The 12,718-nt window shown below is 52.1% G+C and overlaps 1 protein-coding gene across 11 annotated transcripts in view; it reads right to left on the reverse strand.

The window, feature by feature from the left end:
* Positions 1-7,459: 7,459 nt before the first annotated feature.
* Adgrl1 (adhesion G protein-coupled receptor L1) overlaps positions 7,460-12,718 on the reverse strand; it is a 44,044-nt gene continuing 38,785 nt past the window's right edge. For 7 of the 11 annotated variants that reach the window (XM_013068387.3, XM_087201648.1, XM_087201653.1 and 4 more), the window contains 5 exons: positions 11,806-11,934; positions 11,614-11,710; positions 11,391-11,519; positions 11,264-11,281; positions 7,460-10,919 (listed from right to left, as the gene is read on the reverse strand). In XM_013068387.3, coding sequence (XP_012923841.1) covers positions 10,177-10,919; positions 11,264-11,281; positions 11,391-11,519; positions 11,614-11,710; positions 11,806-11,934 — 1,116 coding nt within the window. In that variant the 3' untranslated portion in view covers positions 7,460-10,176. The remainder of the gene's footprint in view (positions 10,920-11,263; positions 11,282-11,390; positions 11,520-11,613; positions 11,711-11,805; positions 11,935-12,718) is intronic. The other 4 variants (XM_087201655.1, XM_087201649.1, XM_087201656.1 and 1 more) reach the window with 1 other exon arrangement.

The raw sequence follows: 12,718 nt of genomic DNA on the forward strand, positions 1-12,718 counted from the left end.
CACTGACTGCAGTCCTGTTTTCTATATTTGATATTCTACCCTCACATTGGCTCCTTCTGCTGCGTATACTTTCAATGGAGGTTTTATTTTTTCTGGTACTGGGGATCGAACTCAGGAACTTGTGCTTGTGTGACAGGCACTGGAACCACTGAGCTAAATTCCCGGCCCCTCAATGGAGTTTTTAATCTCCTGGATATCTGTTTGAATCTGTTTCTTGGGTTCCATTTCTTTCCTTTGCTGGACATTTGTGGTTTCCTTCATTTTCCTGAGCTTCTCTGCTTCTCTCCCCCCCCCCCCCGCCTTTTTTCCTATATCTGCTCTAGAGTCCCTAAGCATATCTTTCATTCTGGTCACCATCTCTGTAGTTATCTGATAAGTTATTTTTGCTTTGATTTTTCTCTAGAGCCTTGTTCATCTTCTTTGTTATTTCTGCTGTTACCATTTCAGAGAGTCCAGATAGGTGGCTTTCAGATTGTTCCACCTAATTGCCCCCTGGATTTGCCTTTGATGAGTTGAAAGTTTGGGAGAGCATTGCATCTTGTTTAAGCGTCTTCTCATTTTCTATTTTTTTTAAGTTTAATTCTTGGGTTGATGCTTGTAAATAGCCTGTGGTGAGTAGCTTTATTGACAGTATAGAGAACCCTTAGGAAATGACTGCTTCTCAGAGGTGTCTTCTAGGTGTAGCTGCCTTTTGGGTTTTGAGTCTGTTGCAAGATCCTACCTCTTTAATTTATTGGGCATGAGAAGTTTCTGCCTACTTGGCCCAGCCGCTGGTTCTTTAGCACTGGCCTATGGTTGTTGTTTTTTTTTTTAAGACCCTTATGCCATCTCAGTCTTGGTATACCAGAAAGAACAAGTGATTAGCACAATTATGTCACCTTGGCTAAAGTAGCTCAATCAGCAATAACAATAGCATCAAACACAGCCTATGAGATGACAAACTATGGTAATTATTAATTTGTCACCTTTAACCATATATACTAGATTTGTGGTTATATAACAAAATCTAAAACAAACCAGAAAATTGTATGTAATAAAAAAGCCCTTAATATGGTGATTTTATCCTTAGGGGAGAAGATTTAATGGTGGGGGTAGAGAAATAGAAGAAGAGGAAAGATTAGAAGCAAGGCTGGAGAACAAAGGACGATCATACACACTGTGGGAAACTGGTGAAGAAGACAAGATGGAAAGAAAGAAGAAATAAAAACCAGAGCAGAACATCAACATTTAAAAAAAAGCAACTAGGGCCGGGGATTTAGTTCAGTGGTTCCGGCGCCTGCCTCACAAGCGCAAGGTCCCGAGTTTGATCCCCGGTACCAAAAAAAAAAGCAACTAGAAACCATGTTCAAACAATCAGGAAAAAACAAAACAAAACAAGAACAAAAACCAGAAAAGAGAAAAAAAGAAACAAAAGAAATAAAAGTACAATTCAAAGTGTGTCTGCTGTCAGTGGTAGACAACATGGGCAGACAGAATCCGCATCTGAATTGATTAATCCCAGCAAGCCAGCCATAGCTTTACAGAGGGATAGTGGATAATCCCAGCCAGCCTGCCCCTTTAGTTCCTCTAAAGTTCAGGTTGGTTTCTGGCTATGAGGCTGGAACCAGGTTTGTTGAGCCTGCAACATTCCGTGTGCCTCCTCCTTACTTGAACTCTGCTCCCTGACCTCCTGTTGACTTGAACTCAGCACCTTCACCAAGACATCAGGAGCCACTAGATGGAGTCAGCCTGTAGCTGTTCTGAGTTCCAAGCTCAGTTAGCCCCTCTCCAAGATGGCTACCAGCCAATTGCCCTCTCCTGGGTGACATCTGAACCCTAACTCACCAGCTACTGAAGTCCACTGTGTCCACTGCTCAATTCCAATTGTTCATTTCTCTGTGGAGGCCTTTGGGGCCACCAGTAGTCACCATTCATCTGCAGGTTTGACCCACTGTTCCCATGCCATGAATTGAGGCTCTGAGAGGGAGTGCTGCTTGCTACTTTCCTCCTCTTCATTGAAATCTCTTCACTCTCCCCATGGACTTCAATTCTCACTTCAAATCCTTCCTGGGTCCCAGGGACCCATTCCCTCCTTCTCCTCCTCACAATGCTGTATTCCAGGGTCAGGACATCAGATCGCCTACTTACTTTTCTAGCTATGCCAGTTTTGCCCTTCAGAGTGATCCAGGTACTTCTCTGCCATATGTGTTCCTTTTTTTGGTACCGGGGATCAATCTTGGGTCCTTGCGCTTGCACAGCAGGCGGTGAAACCACTGAGCTAAATCCCCTGCCCAAATTTTAATTTCTTTTCTTTTTTTTGGTACTGGGGATTGAACTCTGGTCCTTGCACTTGCAGAGCAGGCGGCATAACCACTGAGCTAAATCCCTGGCCCTTGCCATATGTGTTCTTGTTGCTCATTGCCCTTGACACTTGGTAGTGGAAGCCGCACACTTCTGTGTGGATGGTATGTTACTGCCACATTACTCTGGTCACTAGTGAGGTTGCTGTGTTTACACAATTCGTGATGTGAGCTTTTCTCTATGTGAATTGCCTGTTCACATCTCTGCCCAGTTGTCTTCTGGATTGTCTTCTGTTTAATGAGTTCTTACTCCGAGGCTTGCCTTTTTGTGTTTATCACGTCTTGCTGTTCAGTTTCTAAGCATTGTTATTTTAATGTCATCGGAATTAGTATCTGTTTTTCTGTTATCTGTTTATAGTTTGTGAATTTTGTGTCTTGTCTACCTGGAGGCAAGAAATCCTACCTTAAATTCAATATGAAATCCCATGTTTTAGCTGGGCATGGTAGTGCATGCCTATAATCCCAGCACTTGGGAGGCTGGGGCAGGAGGAGTGCTGATAGTTCAAGGCCAGCCTGGACTACAGAGTGAGATCCTGTCTCAAAAAACCAAAGAAAGAGAGAGAAGTGGCACCCATCTGTAACCCTAGCACTAGGGAGGTTCAGGCAGGAGGATCACTATGATTTCAAAATCAGCCTGGCTACATAGTTAGTTCAAGGCCAGTCTGAATTACATAGCAAGACTCTTTCAAAAAACGGGGTGTGGGGGGCGGCGGCAGGGATTTACCTCAGTGGTTCTGCCACCTGCCTCTAAAGCACAAGGTCCCAACTTTGATCCCTGGCCCTCCCAAAAAAATCTACCTTGAATTTGCTTTTGTTTACAATGTGAGACAGGGCTATGACTTAATTCTTTACATGGGGAGACCCAATTGTCCCAGTTCTGTTTGTTGACAGTCCAGTGGTTCTCAAAGTGGAATCCCTTGAGTTCCCAGGAACCCTCAGGAGGCCCATGGCATCAGCTCTGTCCTGTTAGTTTTCCCTGTGCTGTTATTTGCATTACTGGTACAAAAGCAAGGGGTGTGTGTGTGTGTGTGAGCCTGCTGGCACCTTAGCAGGAGTCAAGGTGCTGACACCAAACTGCCTTACAGTCAACATTACACCAACACCATTTCACTCAGCAATGTCTTTGAGAAGGTAGGGGAAAGTGTCAGTCACGTCACAGACTGGTCCTGTCTTGCCTGTTTTTGGGGTTCTGTGTGGGGAGGTGGGAGTTCCAGCACTGCAGCATTGCTTGCTGGAGGCTGGTGAGAATTGAGGTAAAGCTCACAGGTCCTTTGCACTGAGGTGCAACTGGCAGGTCTTTTTGACGAAACACTGTTCAGATTAGGATGTTTTCCCCCGCAGTACTGGGGATTGAATCCAGGGCTTTTGCACTGGGCTGCATCCTCAGCCCTTTTCTTTTCTGTATTTTTGAGACAGTATCTCACCAAGTTACTAGGTTGCCCAGGCTGTGCTAGGACTTGTGATCTTCCTGCCTCAGCTTCACAGAATGCTGGGAGGATCTGTGACAGGCATCTTCTCAGAAATGAATGAAGTAACCTGATCACCCACGGCCAATAACTGATAGTGACAAACTGTAAAACTTAGAAATTTAGAAAGCTTCTACTCACCACCATGAGCTTAATAGTTTTTCAATATTTAATGCTGATGAGTCAGTAGTGATATTAACCAATATGCTTTTAAAATACTATATAGTGAAATGTTATGAAATCAGCAGATCAGTTTTTCCTGAAGACCAATTTATGATGTTACAAAATTATGCATGGGGATAAGATCTATTAAAATTGTCTGCTGGGTGTGGTGGTGCACACCCATCATCCCAGCACTCAGAGGTTGAGGCTGGAGGATTGCTGCTAGTTTGAGGCCAGCCTGGGCTACATAAGGAGACTGTCTCAAAACAAAACAAAACAAAACAAACAACAAAAAGGAAAAAAACCAAGCAAATAAAATTGTAAAATGGACAATAGGTTTTAATATGATGGGTTATCCAAGGCTTATGATGCAGTTTTGTAGTCCATATTGCAATTAACTTGTTGAGTTATATGCCCCTTGCTGAGTTTTTGTGCAGTTACAAAGTGGAATATCCCCAGGTATCTGTAAAGGTTATTAAAACATGCCTCCCTTTTCTAAGTAAGTACTGTAGGTAAACAAACACAAAACGGAAAAACCCTAAACCCCACAACAACTCAGCAAATCATTACATGAGTCTGTGTGTAAGAATCCAGCTGTTTTCATTAAGCTAGACAAGTTTTACAGAAATGAGCAGGCAGAGCAGTTTTCCTCTACTTTGTTAAAAAAATACATATATATGTATATATTTCATAAAATAATTTAGGTTAAAGTTTAATGGATTTAGGGCTGGGTGTGGTGGCATATGCCTATAATCATAGCAGCCAGGAGGCTGAGGCAGCAGGATTGCTGTGAGTTCGAGGCCATCTTGGGCTACATAGTGAGACCCTGTCTCCAAAAAATAAAAATGAGAGCGAGAAAGGGCCACAGAATTTGAGACCTGGATTTATCCATCTCTGTGTCTGAAAATGCTGGCTTGGTCACAGAGCAAATTTCCACCGATTCACAAGTCTTCCACGGTTGTCTCTTCTTCACTTGATCTTAGCCAAAAGGCCGAGAAGCGATGGTTGTCTCTTGTACCAACACCACACTGTGTTAAAAGTTACCACACTACAATCAGTGCTGTTAGCTCACCCTTTTCTTTCTTCCAGTCGTATTGATCTCTCCAGGCCTCTGTTCTCATATAACGAGGAGGACACATAAATACTTTTCCCTCTTACAGAAGTAACAGATGTTTAAAGCAAAAACATTTAAAAAATAAAGTAAAAAGAAATCTCCCAATACAGATGAACTGAATATTCCAGTGTGTAGCATTTACTTTCTAGACTATATATACAATTTATATGTGTATATACACAATTTGTATATGTCTACTCTTTGCATGCATATGTCATTTAAAAACAAAGCAAAAATAGGATCTTATTTTACCTTGTCTTTATTTAGTTTTTGGGTTTTTTGGTTTGTTTGATTTTGTGAGACAGGATCTCACTATATAGTTCAGGTTGGCCTTGAACTCGTGGCAGTCCTCCTGCCTCAGCTTCCTGAGTGCTGGTATTACAGGCATGTGCCACCATGCCTGGCAAGTTTGGATTTTTGAGACGGGTTCTCACCTTTAGTTCAGGGTGGCCTGGAACTCTAGCCCACACTGGTCTTGAACTCATGAAGATCCTCCTGCCTCAGCCTCCCAAGTGCTAGGATTACAGGTGCTCACCATGCAGGCTCAGGCCTGCTCTTTTCTATCCAGCTTTTTACATTTAATATTATGAACATACTTGCATGTCATTTACTGGTCCCTTTGGTACCCTAGGCTTTAGTGGGTTCCTGGCACTGTGTTTGAATGAATGTGCATAATCTCTAACCCTTTTTGATGGTGCCGTTTGGGGTTGTCTCATTTTGCACTCCTTGTGGCTGAGTCATACTCATGCTTATGTGGGACTTCTTGAGATCTGTTCTAGGGAGGGTGGCTTGGCCTGAAGTGATGGCTGGGCTGGGTGGAGAGGCAGGGTAGTGGCAGGTAGCTGGATGGGACAGATAGAAAAGAGCAGCAGCTGCAGGGATTGGGTAAGGAGAGTCCCAGTGTCTTGTGAAGGGCATGGTGGGGAAGAAGCCAGCAGGGCCTGATGCGATATCAGCAGCGGGGGCAGCTGGGTGGTAGGCAGCACAGGCGCCCTCAGGCAGAGGCCTGCACATCTGCCCTTTGGGGTCTGAAGAAGAGGAGACACTCAGACTCCACTGCTCTGCATGTAAGGCCTTCTCCACCTGCTGCAGATGGGCAGGGGCCCAACCACAGCCCTGACTCTGGCCTGATCAAGGTGCTGGGGCCAGACTGCCTCATCCCTCTTGCATGCCTGTGGGTGGTGGGTAGGGACATGAGTGGGCATAGCGTGGATGCCCAAGCCCTAGAGCAGCCCCAGGGTCCCTTCTCAGCTGACCAGACATGGCGGTGCTTCCCTTGCATGTGGCCCAAGGCTAGCAGGAGGGCGGCTGGCATCTGTTCTTACTGCAGCGAGGCTGGCACTGTGGGCAGGCTGTGGGCTGCAGTTCGGACCTTGGCCTCTTCTGCTGGAGAGCCCATTGGAGTGTGAAGCAGGGACAGGAAGTGTTCCCAAGGTTGCTGTGGTTGAGAAAAGCCTGCAGAGGGACAGGTAGCTGATTAGGGTACTTGCATGGTCCTGGTGAGAGTTGGGGTGCCAGGAGCCAAATGGGGAAAGCTAGTTAACTCTGGCTTTTGAGAGGTCCGAGCACCTTACAGCTCTCACCAGATTGGATACAGGCAGGCCCCAAGGGTCCAGGAGAGCTCAAGCTGAACTCTTGGTGTGCAGCTAGGGTGAGGGAGGGGCTGCATGGGGATGCAGGGCAGCCTGGGGGAGGAGATATGCCGGACCCCAGGGAGAGTATCATGGGTCTCCTATGGACGTCAGCCTGGAGAGCCCCCTTTGGGAGCCAGCAGCATTCAGGTAAATCGAGAGATGGGAGATCTCCCAGGAGGTGGGTGTAACAGAGAGGGGATTGAGGGCCCACCCAGGGCTCGCCAGCATCTGGAGGTCAGGAGTTGGGAAGGAGCCAGCCACCATGGGGAGGCTGGGAAGGACTGGCTGGGGTGAGTGTCCTGGCTAAAGGCAGTCTCTCTCACTGTTCAGTCATGTCTGTGAGCACTGAAGTGACATCTGGGCCCCATGGCCTACGCATGATGCAATTCCACGGTGTTGGCTGCACACGGGAGTCTAGGCCAGGGATCAGCTGTAATGAACTCAGGCTTTGCTCCAACCAGCCTGGGGACAGATGTCTAGACCAAGAAGGGCTTCTTTGAGGCACGGTACTGTGGCCTGGCCAGAGCCAGTGTAAGCGTCAGTTTCCCCACCTGTAAGATGGAGCATCGCAAGGGTTCCCAGAGAAACTGCACGCAGCCTGCTCAGCCAGCCCAGGGACTCTGAGTTCTCCCAGCTGTCCACAGCCCAGCCCTAGGGATGGCTGGGTGCCTAAGTCCAGATTTCTGGGGCACAGAGCTGCCCCTGCCCGTTTCTTGCCCCCTTCCATGAATCACACCACTCATCTTTCCAAGAAATCTTAATTTCTTTATTGTTTGACTTTTTGACTCAACAATTTTTTTTAAAACTTTTTGTTTTTTTCTGAAACGTTCTTGTTATGAGCCTTTTATTTTGTTCTCGTTAAATGCACTCGACCCAAAATTGGTTTGGCATATCGAAAAGGAGACCAAGGAGGGAGGGAGGGCGGGCTGGGGACGTGGGGGAGGCCCAAATGGACAGGGGGATTGAGGATGAATAGGAAAGGAGCACGGAGACACTGAGAAAGACACAGGTAGAGAGGTGGAGACAGGAGAGAAAGGAAAGGCAAAGGAAATCTAAAAGGAAAAAAATCCAGAGAAAAAGAACAAGGTTTGGGAGCAAATGAATCCAGGAGCCCAAGGAGGGGAGTGGGAGCAGAAACCAAGACCCTTGTCTATACCGTGCCAGCTGGGGTGGGGGCGTGAAGGCACCAGGTCTGGTTGGGGCAGGGACACCTGGGCTCTCTGGGAGGCTTTGCACTGGACTGCAGTGGTACCCATCCCCACCAGGGGGCCCCGCCATGCAGCCTGGAGGTGATTCCAAGAGCCACTACACCCTCTCTCCCCTTGATTGTCCGTGTCTGGAGAGACAGCAGAGGGCCCAGGCTAGGGAGAGGATGCAGCTCCTGACACCTTTGGGCCCAGAGTTCTGCACCTGTCTCCCCAGGCTGGCCCCTCACACTCAGGTGCTCAGGGCCTGGTGAAGTCAAGGGCTCTGCTCACACAGCCCTATGGCAAGACCTGCCACATCTTTCCTCCTCTTCCCCATCTCAACCTTGTCCACGGGCTCCTGGTGAAATGGGTTAAGACTTCCCCCAGAAAAAGCCACAGATGGAACTGCACCCACCTCTCCCCATGCCTGTTCCCCTGTGGGACAAACCGCCATCTTTGGTCTGACCCTTCTCTCCTGATTGGTGAGGACAAGCCAGCCCCAGCTCCCCAGGAGAAGGGAGGGGGCTTTCTAGCAGCAAAAAGGGTCCCTCTAGCCACCTACCTGTCCCCTTCTCCCAGTTCCTTCTGGAGCCCCTCCCCCCCCCACCCAAAGTTCATGGCGGCAGCAGGCTGAGACCCAGAAATGTTTGAAACTCATGGCACTTGTGAGAAAGGAGAGTGAGAAAGGAGAGGTTTGACAGAGGCAGAAGGGGCGCCCCTGGAGCAATGGCAATGGGGTGCTGCGCCAGTGTGGCAATGGGGCTATGCTGTCCAGAAGGGTAGAGGGCTGGGGAGGCCAGACCACAACGCCGAAGGGGCTGGGGGGAGAGGGGAGGCGCTCAGGAGACACCCAGCCAGGCTGGCTGTGTGGGACAGGTTGGGGAACAGACATCCTGGCTGCTTGGCAGAAAGTGAAGGGGAGGTGACCACTCGCTGCCTCTGCTGCCCTACTGCCACCCCCACCCCCACCGACCACAGCAAAACCTCTGCCCTCACTTGCCCATCCTTTCCCCATCCACCTCCTCTGCCCACTGCCTGGAGTCCCAGAAGCAATGTACAGCAAGCGGGCCGGGTGGAGCACAGCGTCTTGGCAAAAGCATCTTTGGGTGTGAGGGTGTCTCCCGGGCTGGGCCGAGGGAGTGAGGCAGCCTTGGTCCTGGGGCAGGCTGTGAGGTGTCACCCCAAGGGCTGACTACATGGTGCGTAGCAGGGTGCCAGGAGGGAAACGGGTTCTTTGTTTCGCTGTTGCTTCTAGATTTTGTTTGTCTCTGGATTGTAAAAAGCTGCTCTGGTGGCCCTCCCACCCCGGCCGGGATGCGCACAAACATGGAGAAGTCCTGGCTGCTGGGGTGGTGGCGCCCTCTGCTCCGGAGAAAGTCCGGGCCGGCCTGGGCCTTGGGCGCCAGTGGCTTCAAGTGATGAGATTCTTTTTTTTTTTTTTTTTTTTTTGTCTTTTTTCTCTTTTCCATTTCGTTGAAATATTTACAGCAGTGGGGGAGGAGGAGAAAGGAAGGGGTGAGGGGCCCCCCAGGGAAAGATCCAAGCCCAGGACCCACTCCCCAGGGAGATCCAGACCCCAGATCTGTTCCCCAGAGCGCCAAGCCCACAGACCTGGGAGCCACCCTAGGCTGGGCCGTCGCGAGGAGTTGTGCTTCATCAGGAGTCACCCCAGGAGGGGTCATTGGGTGTACTGTGGGGGTGGGGCAGGCTTGGTGGGGAGGTGGGACAACAGCAAGGGGGCAGGAGCTTCAGAGAAAGTTCCACCTTGAGGCCACTGGCCACGGCCCATCCCAGTGTCAGCCTCAGCTGGGCTTTCTCCCGGGCTGCGGGACCTGGTCTCCAGGAAGCAGGGGCTGCTGTCCATCTGTCCTACAGCCAGGGAAGCCTTTGGCAACTTCAGAAGCTGCCCCGCCCCCAGGGAGACCAGAGCCCTTGCTGCTCCCTCCAGGGGTGGCAGGATAAGGGGAGGGGGAGAGTTAAGAAGCAGCTTGCACCCTGCTGGGCTCTCCCTAACTCCCCGGGGCCTCTGGGCTCCTCCCTGGCCTTCTCCCAAACAGCTGGTGCATGTGGCTGGTGGGAAACCCTGTCTGTGAACCCTGGCACTTCGGGCCCCCACATCAGAGCCCCCTGAGGGGACCCTAGGGCCCATGGCCAAGGGGCGCTGGAGAGAGTGGTCCACCAGCCACTACCTCCACCAGCCTCCCTCTCCCACCAGGGCCCTGCCCAGGGTCTTCCCCCTGGCCGGAGCTGCCAGGCCCTGGTCCTCAAGTACCCTCAGAGACTGGTGACCAGCTGCATCTGCCCGTCCCCATCGGGCCCTGGCCCCTCGAGGCCTGGGGCCGCCAGGTAGCCCTCATGGCTAGGCCGCCGCACCTGGTAGTAACCCTGCAGGGGGTTCCGGGCCACCAGGGCCGGTGGGCGAGAAGTATAGTAGATTTCGGGGGGCCCTGGGGGTGCAGGCGGAGGTGGGGGCAGGGCCTCGCTGGGCCCCTCGGGGCTGCTGTCCGGGTAGGAGGGCGAGTCCCGCAGGTTGGCCCCGCTGGCATAGAGGGAGTCCCGGCCCGGAGGGGAGGAGAGGGGCCGGCTGGTGGCGCCATCCTCTGCTGTGCAGCTCTCTGACTCATCCAGGTCACTCTGATACAGCACCGACTGGGCCCGGGGCAGCAGCAGTGGCTCCTCCAGGGCCTTGTAGAGAAGTTCAATCTCTGCCCGGTCAGCGCTCCCAGGCCCACTGGGCTCTTCCTCGCCACCGCCCCCTGGCACCGGCGGCACGGGGGGCTCGGGTGGCGGGGGGCCCTTGGCCCCACTGCCACCGCCCCTCAGGTTGTTGTGCACCAGCTCCGAGATGATCATCTTCTCAAAGGCTGCAGCATCGGCCAGGTTGCGGCCTCGTGGTGGCTCTGAGGCCCCATCCCCAGGTGGGAAGTCTCCACTTCGCAAGGAGTAGCTGTTGTTGAAGTTGCCGTTAAGGGGCAGGGTGTCCATGCCGCAGGCTTCTCGGCCTCCCAAGGGGTGCTCTGCGGGCCAGAAAGGTTGGTCAGGAGGGCGAGGGGCGGCTGTGTTGGTTGGGGAAGGGGGCCCCCCTTCATCTTCTGGGCTCTGGTCCCACACCCCCTCCTCCTGGCCTGCTTGAGGGCAGCTGCCCAACAGTAGGTGGAGGAGTAAGGACCAATCTCTGAGGCCCCGCCCCCATGTGTGAGCTCAGACCCTCATTTGGGCCCTCATTCTGCATGACGGCCCAAAGGCCACTGCCACCGTCCATGGTGCTGGAGGGGCCTCCTGTGCTCTGGTCCCTGAGGGAGGAAGGCCACCACTGTGTTCCTCCCGGGATGTAGAAAGCCACCAGGAAAGAGACACTTACTGGGCTCCCGGTAGCTTCCTGAATGCCAGCCAGGAGGGAAAGAGAAGATGAAAGTCAGCACAGAGTCTGGCTCCCCACACCCAGACCCCAGGGGCAGCCCGTGCACAGGGACCCAGAACACCCTCACCTGGGGAGTTGAAGACGGGGGGTGAGGAGGGGTTGAAGCCCACTGACTCGGCGATGAGGGTGTTGTAGGGGCTGGTGCCCCCTCGGGGCTGCAGCACGGGGTTGGTCAGTAGGTGGTTCCCCATGGTACCTGCCCAAGGGTCAGAGGTCACAAGGAAGCCCGGAGACAAGGGGCTGAGAGCTGGAGGGGTTAGGAGCTGCCATGGAAGAGGGATGCCTCTCACCTCGGTTCAGGGTGGGCGTGCTGTTGATGTCCCCTGCCATGAAGGAGGACTCCGTCTGTTTCCTCACTGTGTCATTCCACATTCTCCGGATTCGGCTCTGGGGACACATGCCGGGGTCTTAGGGCCACCTGTCCTCTGTGATCATTCTGAGACTGCTCTCCTGGGCACCATGGCCCCATCCCGCCCCAGTACCTGGGTGCCCGTGTAGTAGCGGGTATTGCTCCGCATGGCTGAGGTCTTAAGGGAGCCGTGCGTTCCCCCCGGGGGGGAGCGGATGCAGCAGTAGGAGTGACGCAGGCACTTGCTGTACTCCTTGTGCACCTGGGGGATAGATGGGGACAGTCAGCTGGCAGCAGGTGGCAGCCCCCTTTGTGGTACAGCCCCCACAGGCCAGCCGGAGAAGCTGTTCCCCGCCTCAGGACCTGTCAGCTCAGAACCCTCCCTGTCACCTATCCCTGACAGCCAACTGTTCAGGCTCACTCTCTTTCTTTGGGGCCAGGCTCTTCCCACCGTATATTCCCAAGCCAGCAGAGCACCAGGGGGAGCCTGTGTGCCAGGCACAGTAAAAACCAACCTCTACCTTGCAGCACTTGGATCTGAGCAGCTTGAGTGCAGATAATGCACCCTTGGTATGGGGGATGGCATCAGGACTCCTTCAGATACCAAAGTCAGCAGATGCTCAAGTTCTCTATACGAACAGTGTGGTCCTGCACAACTGTGTGTTAAGTCATCTGTAGGTTATTTACAGTGTCTAATATAACGCACACACTATGTAAATAGTTATTACACTGGATCGTGTAGGGAGGAATGACCAAAAACAGACCGGACATGTTTAGCACCATTTCTTTTTCTGAAGTATTTTCAACCCACAGTTGGTTTGTAGAGGGCTGACTGTGTGCCTCAAAGGATGTTCCAGGGGGTCAGTGCTGTGGGGAAAGCTGTGGCCAGGAAGGGATAGGGCAGTGCTGGCAGGCTGTGTGTTGGGATTTAGGACAGGTCAGGGGAGGCTCACTAGGAGACATTTGGGCCAAGGCCTGAGAGAAGGCAGCTGCCCATGGCTTTCTGGGGAAGGATGTGAGGCCCAGGGCAGCATGGGGTTGGGCCC

The sequence above is a fragment of the Heterocephalus glaber genome, unplaced genomic scaffold (genome assembly GCF_053883595.1).
Source record: "Heterocephalus glaber isolate CG9 unplaced genomic scaffold, H.glaber_assembly_v1.0 deba00001760, whole genome shotgun sequence".
NCBI lineage: Eukaryota > Metazoa > Chordata > Mammalia > Rodentia > Bathyergidae > Heterocephalus > Heterocephalus glaber.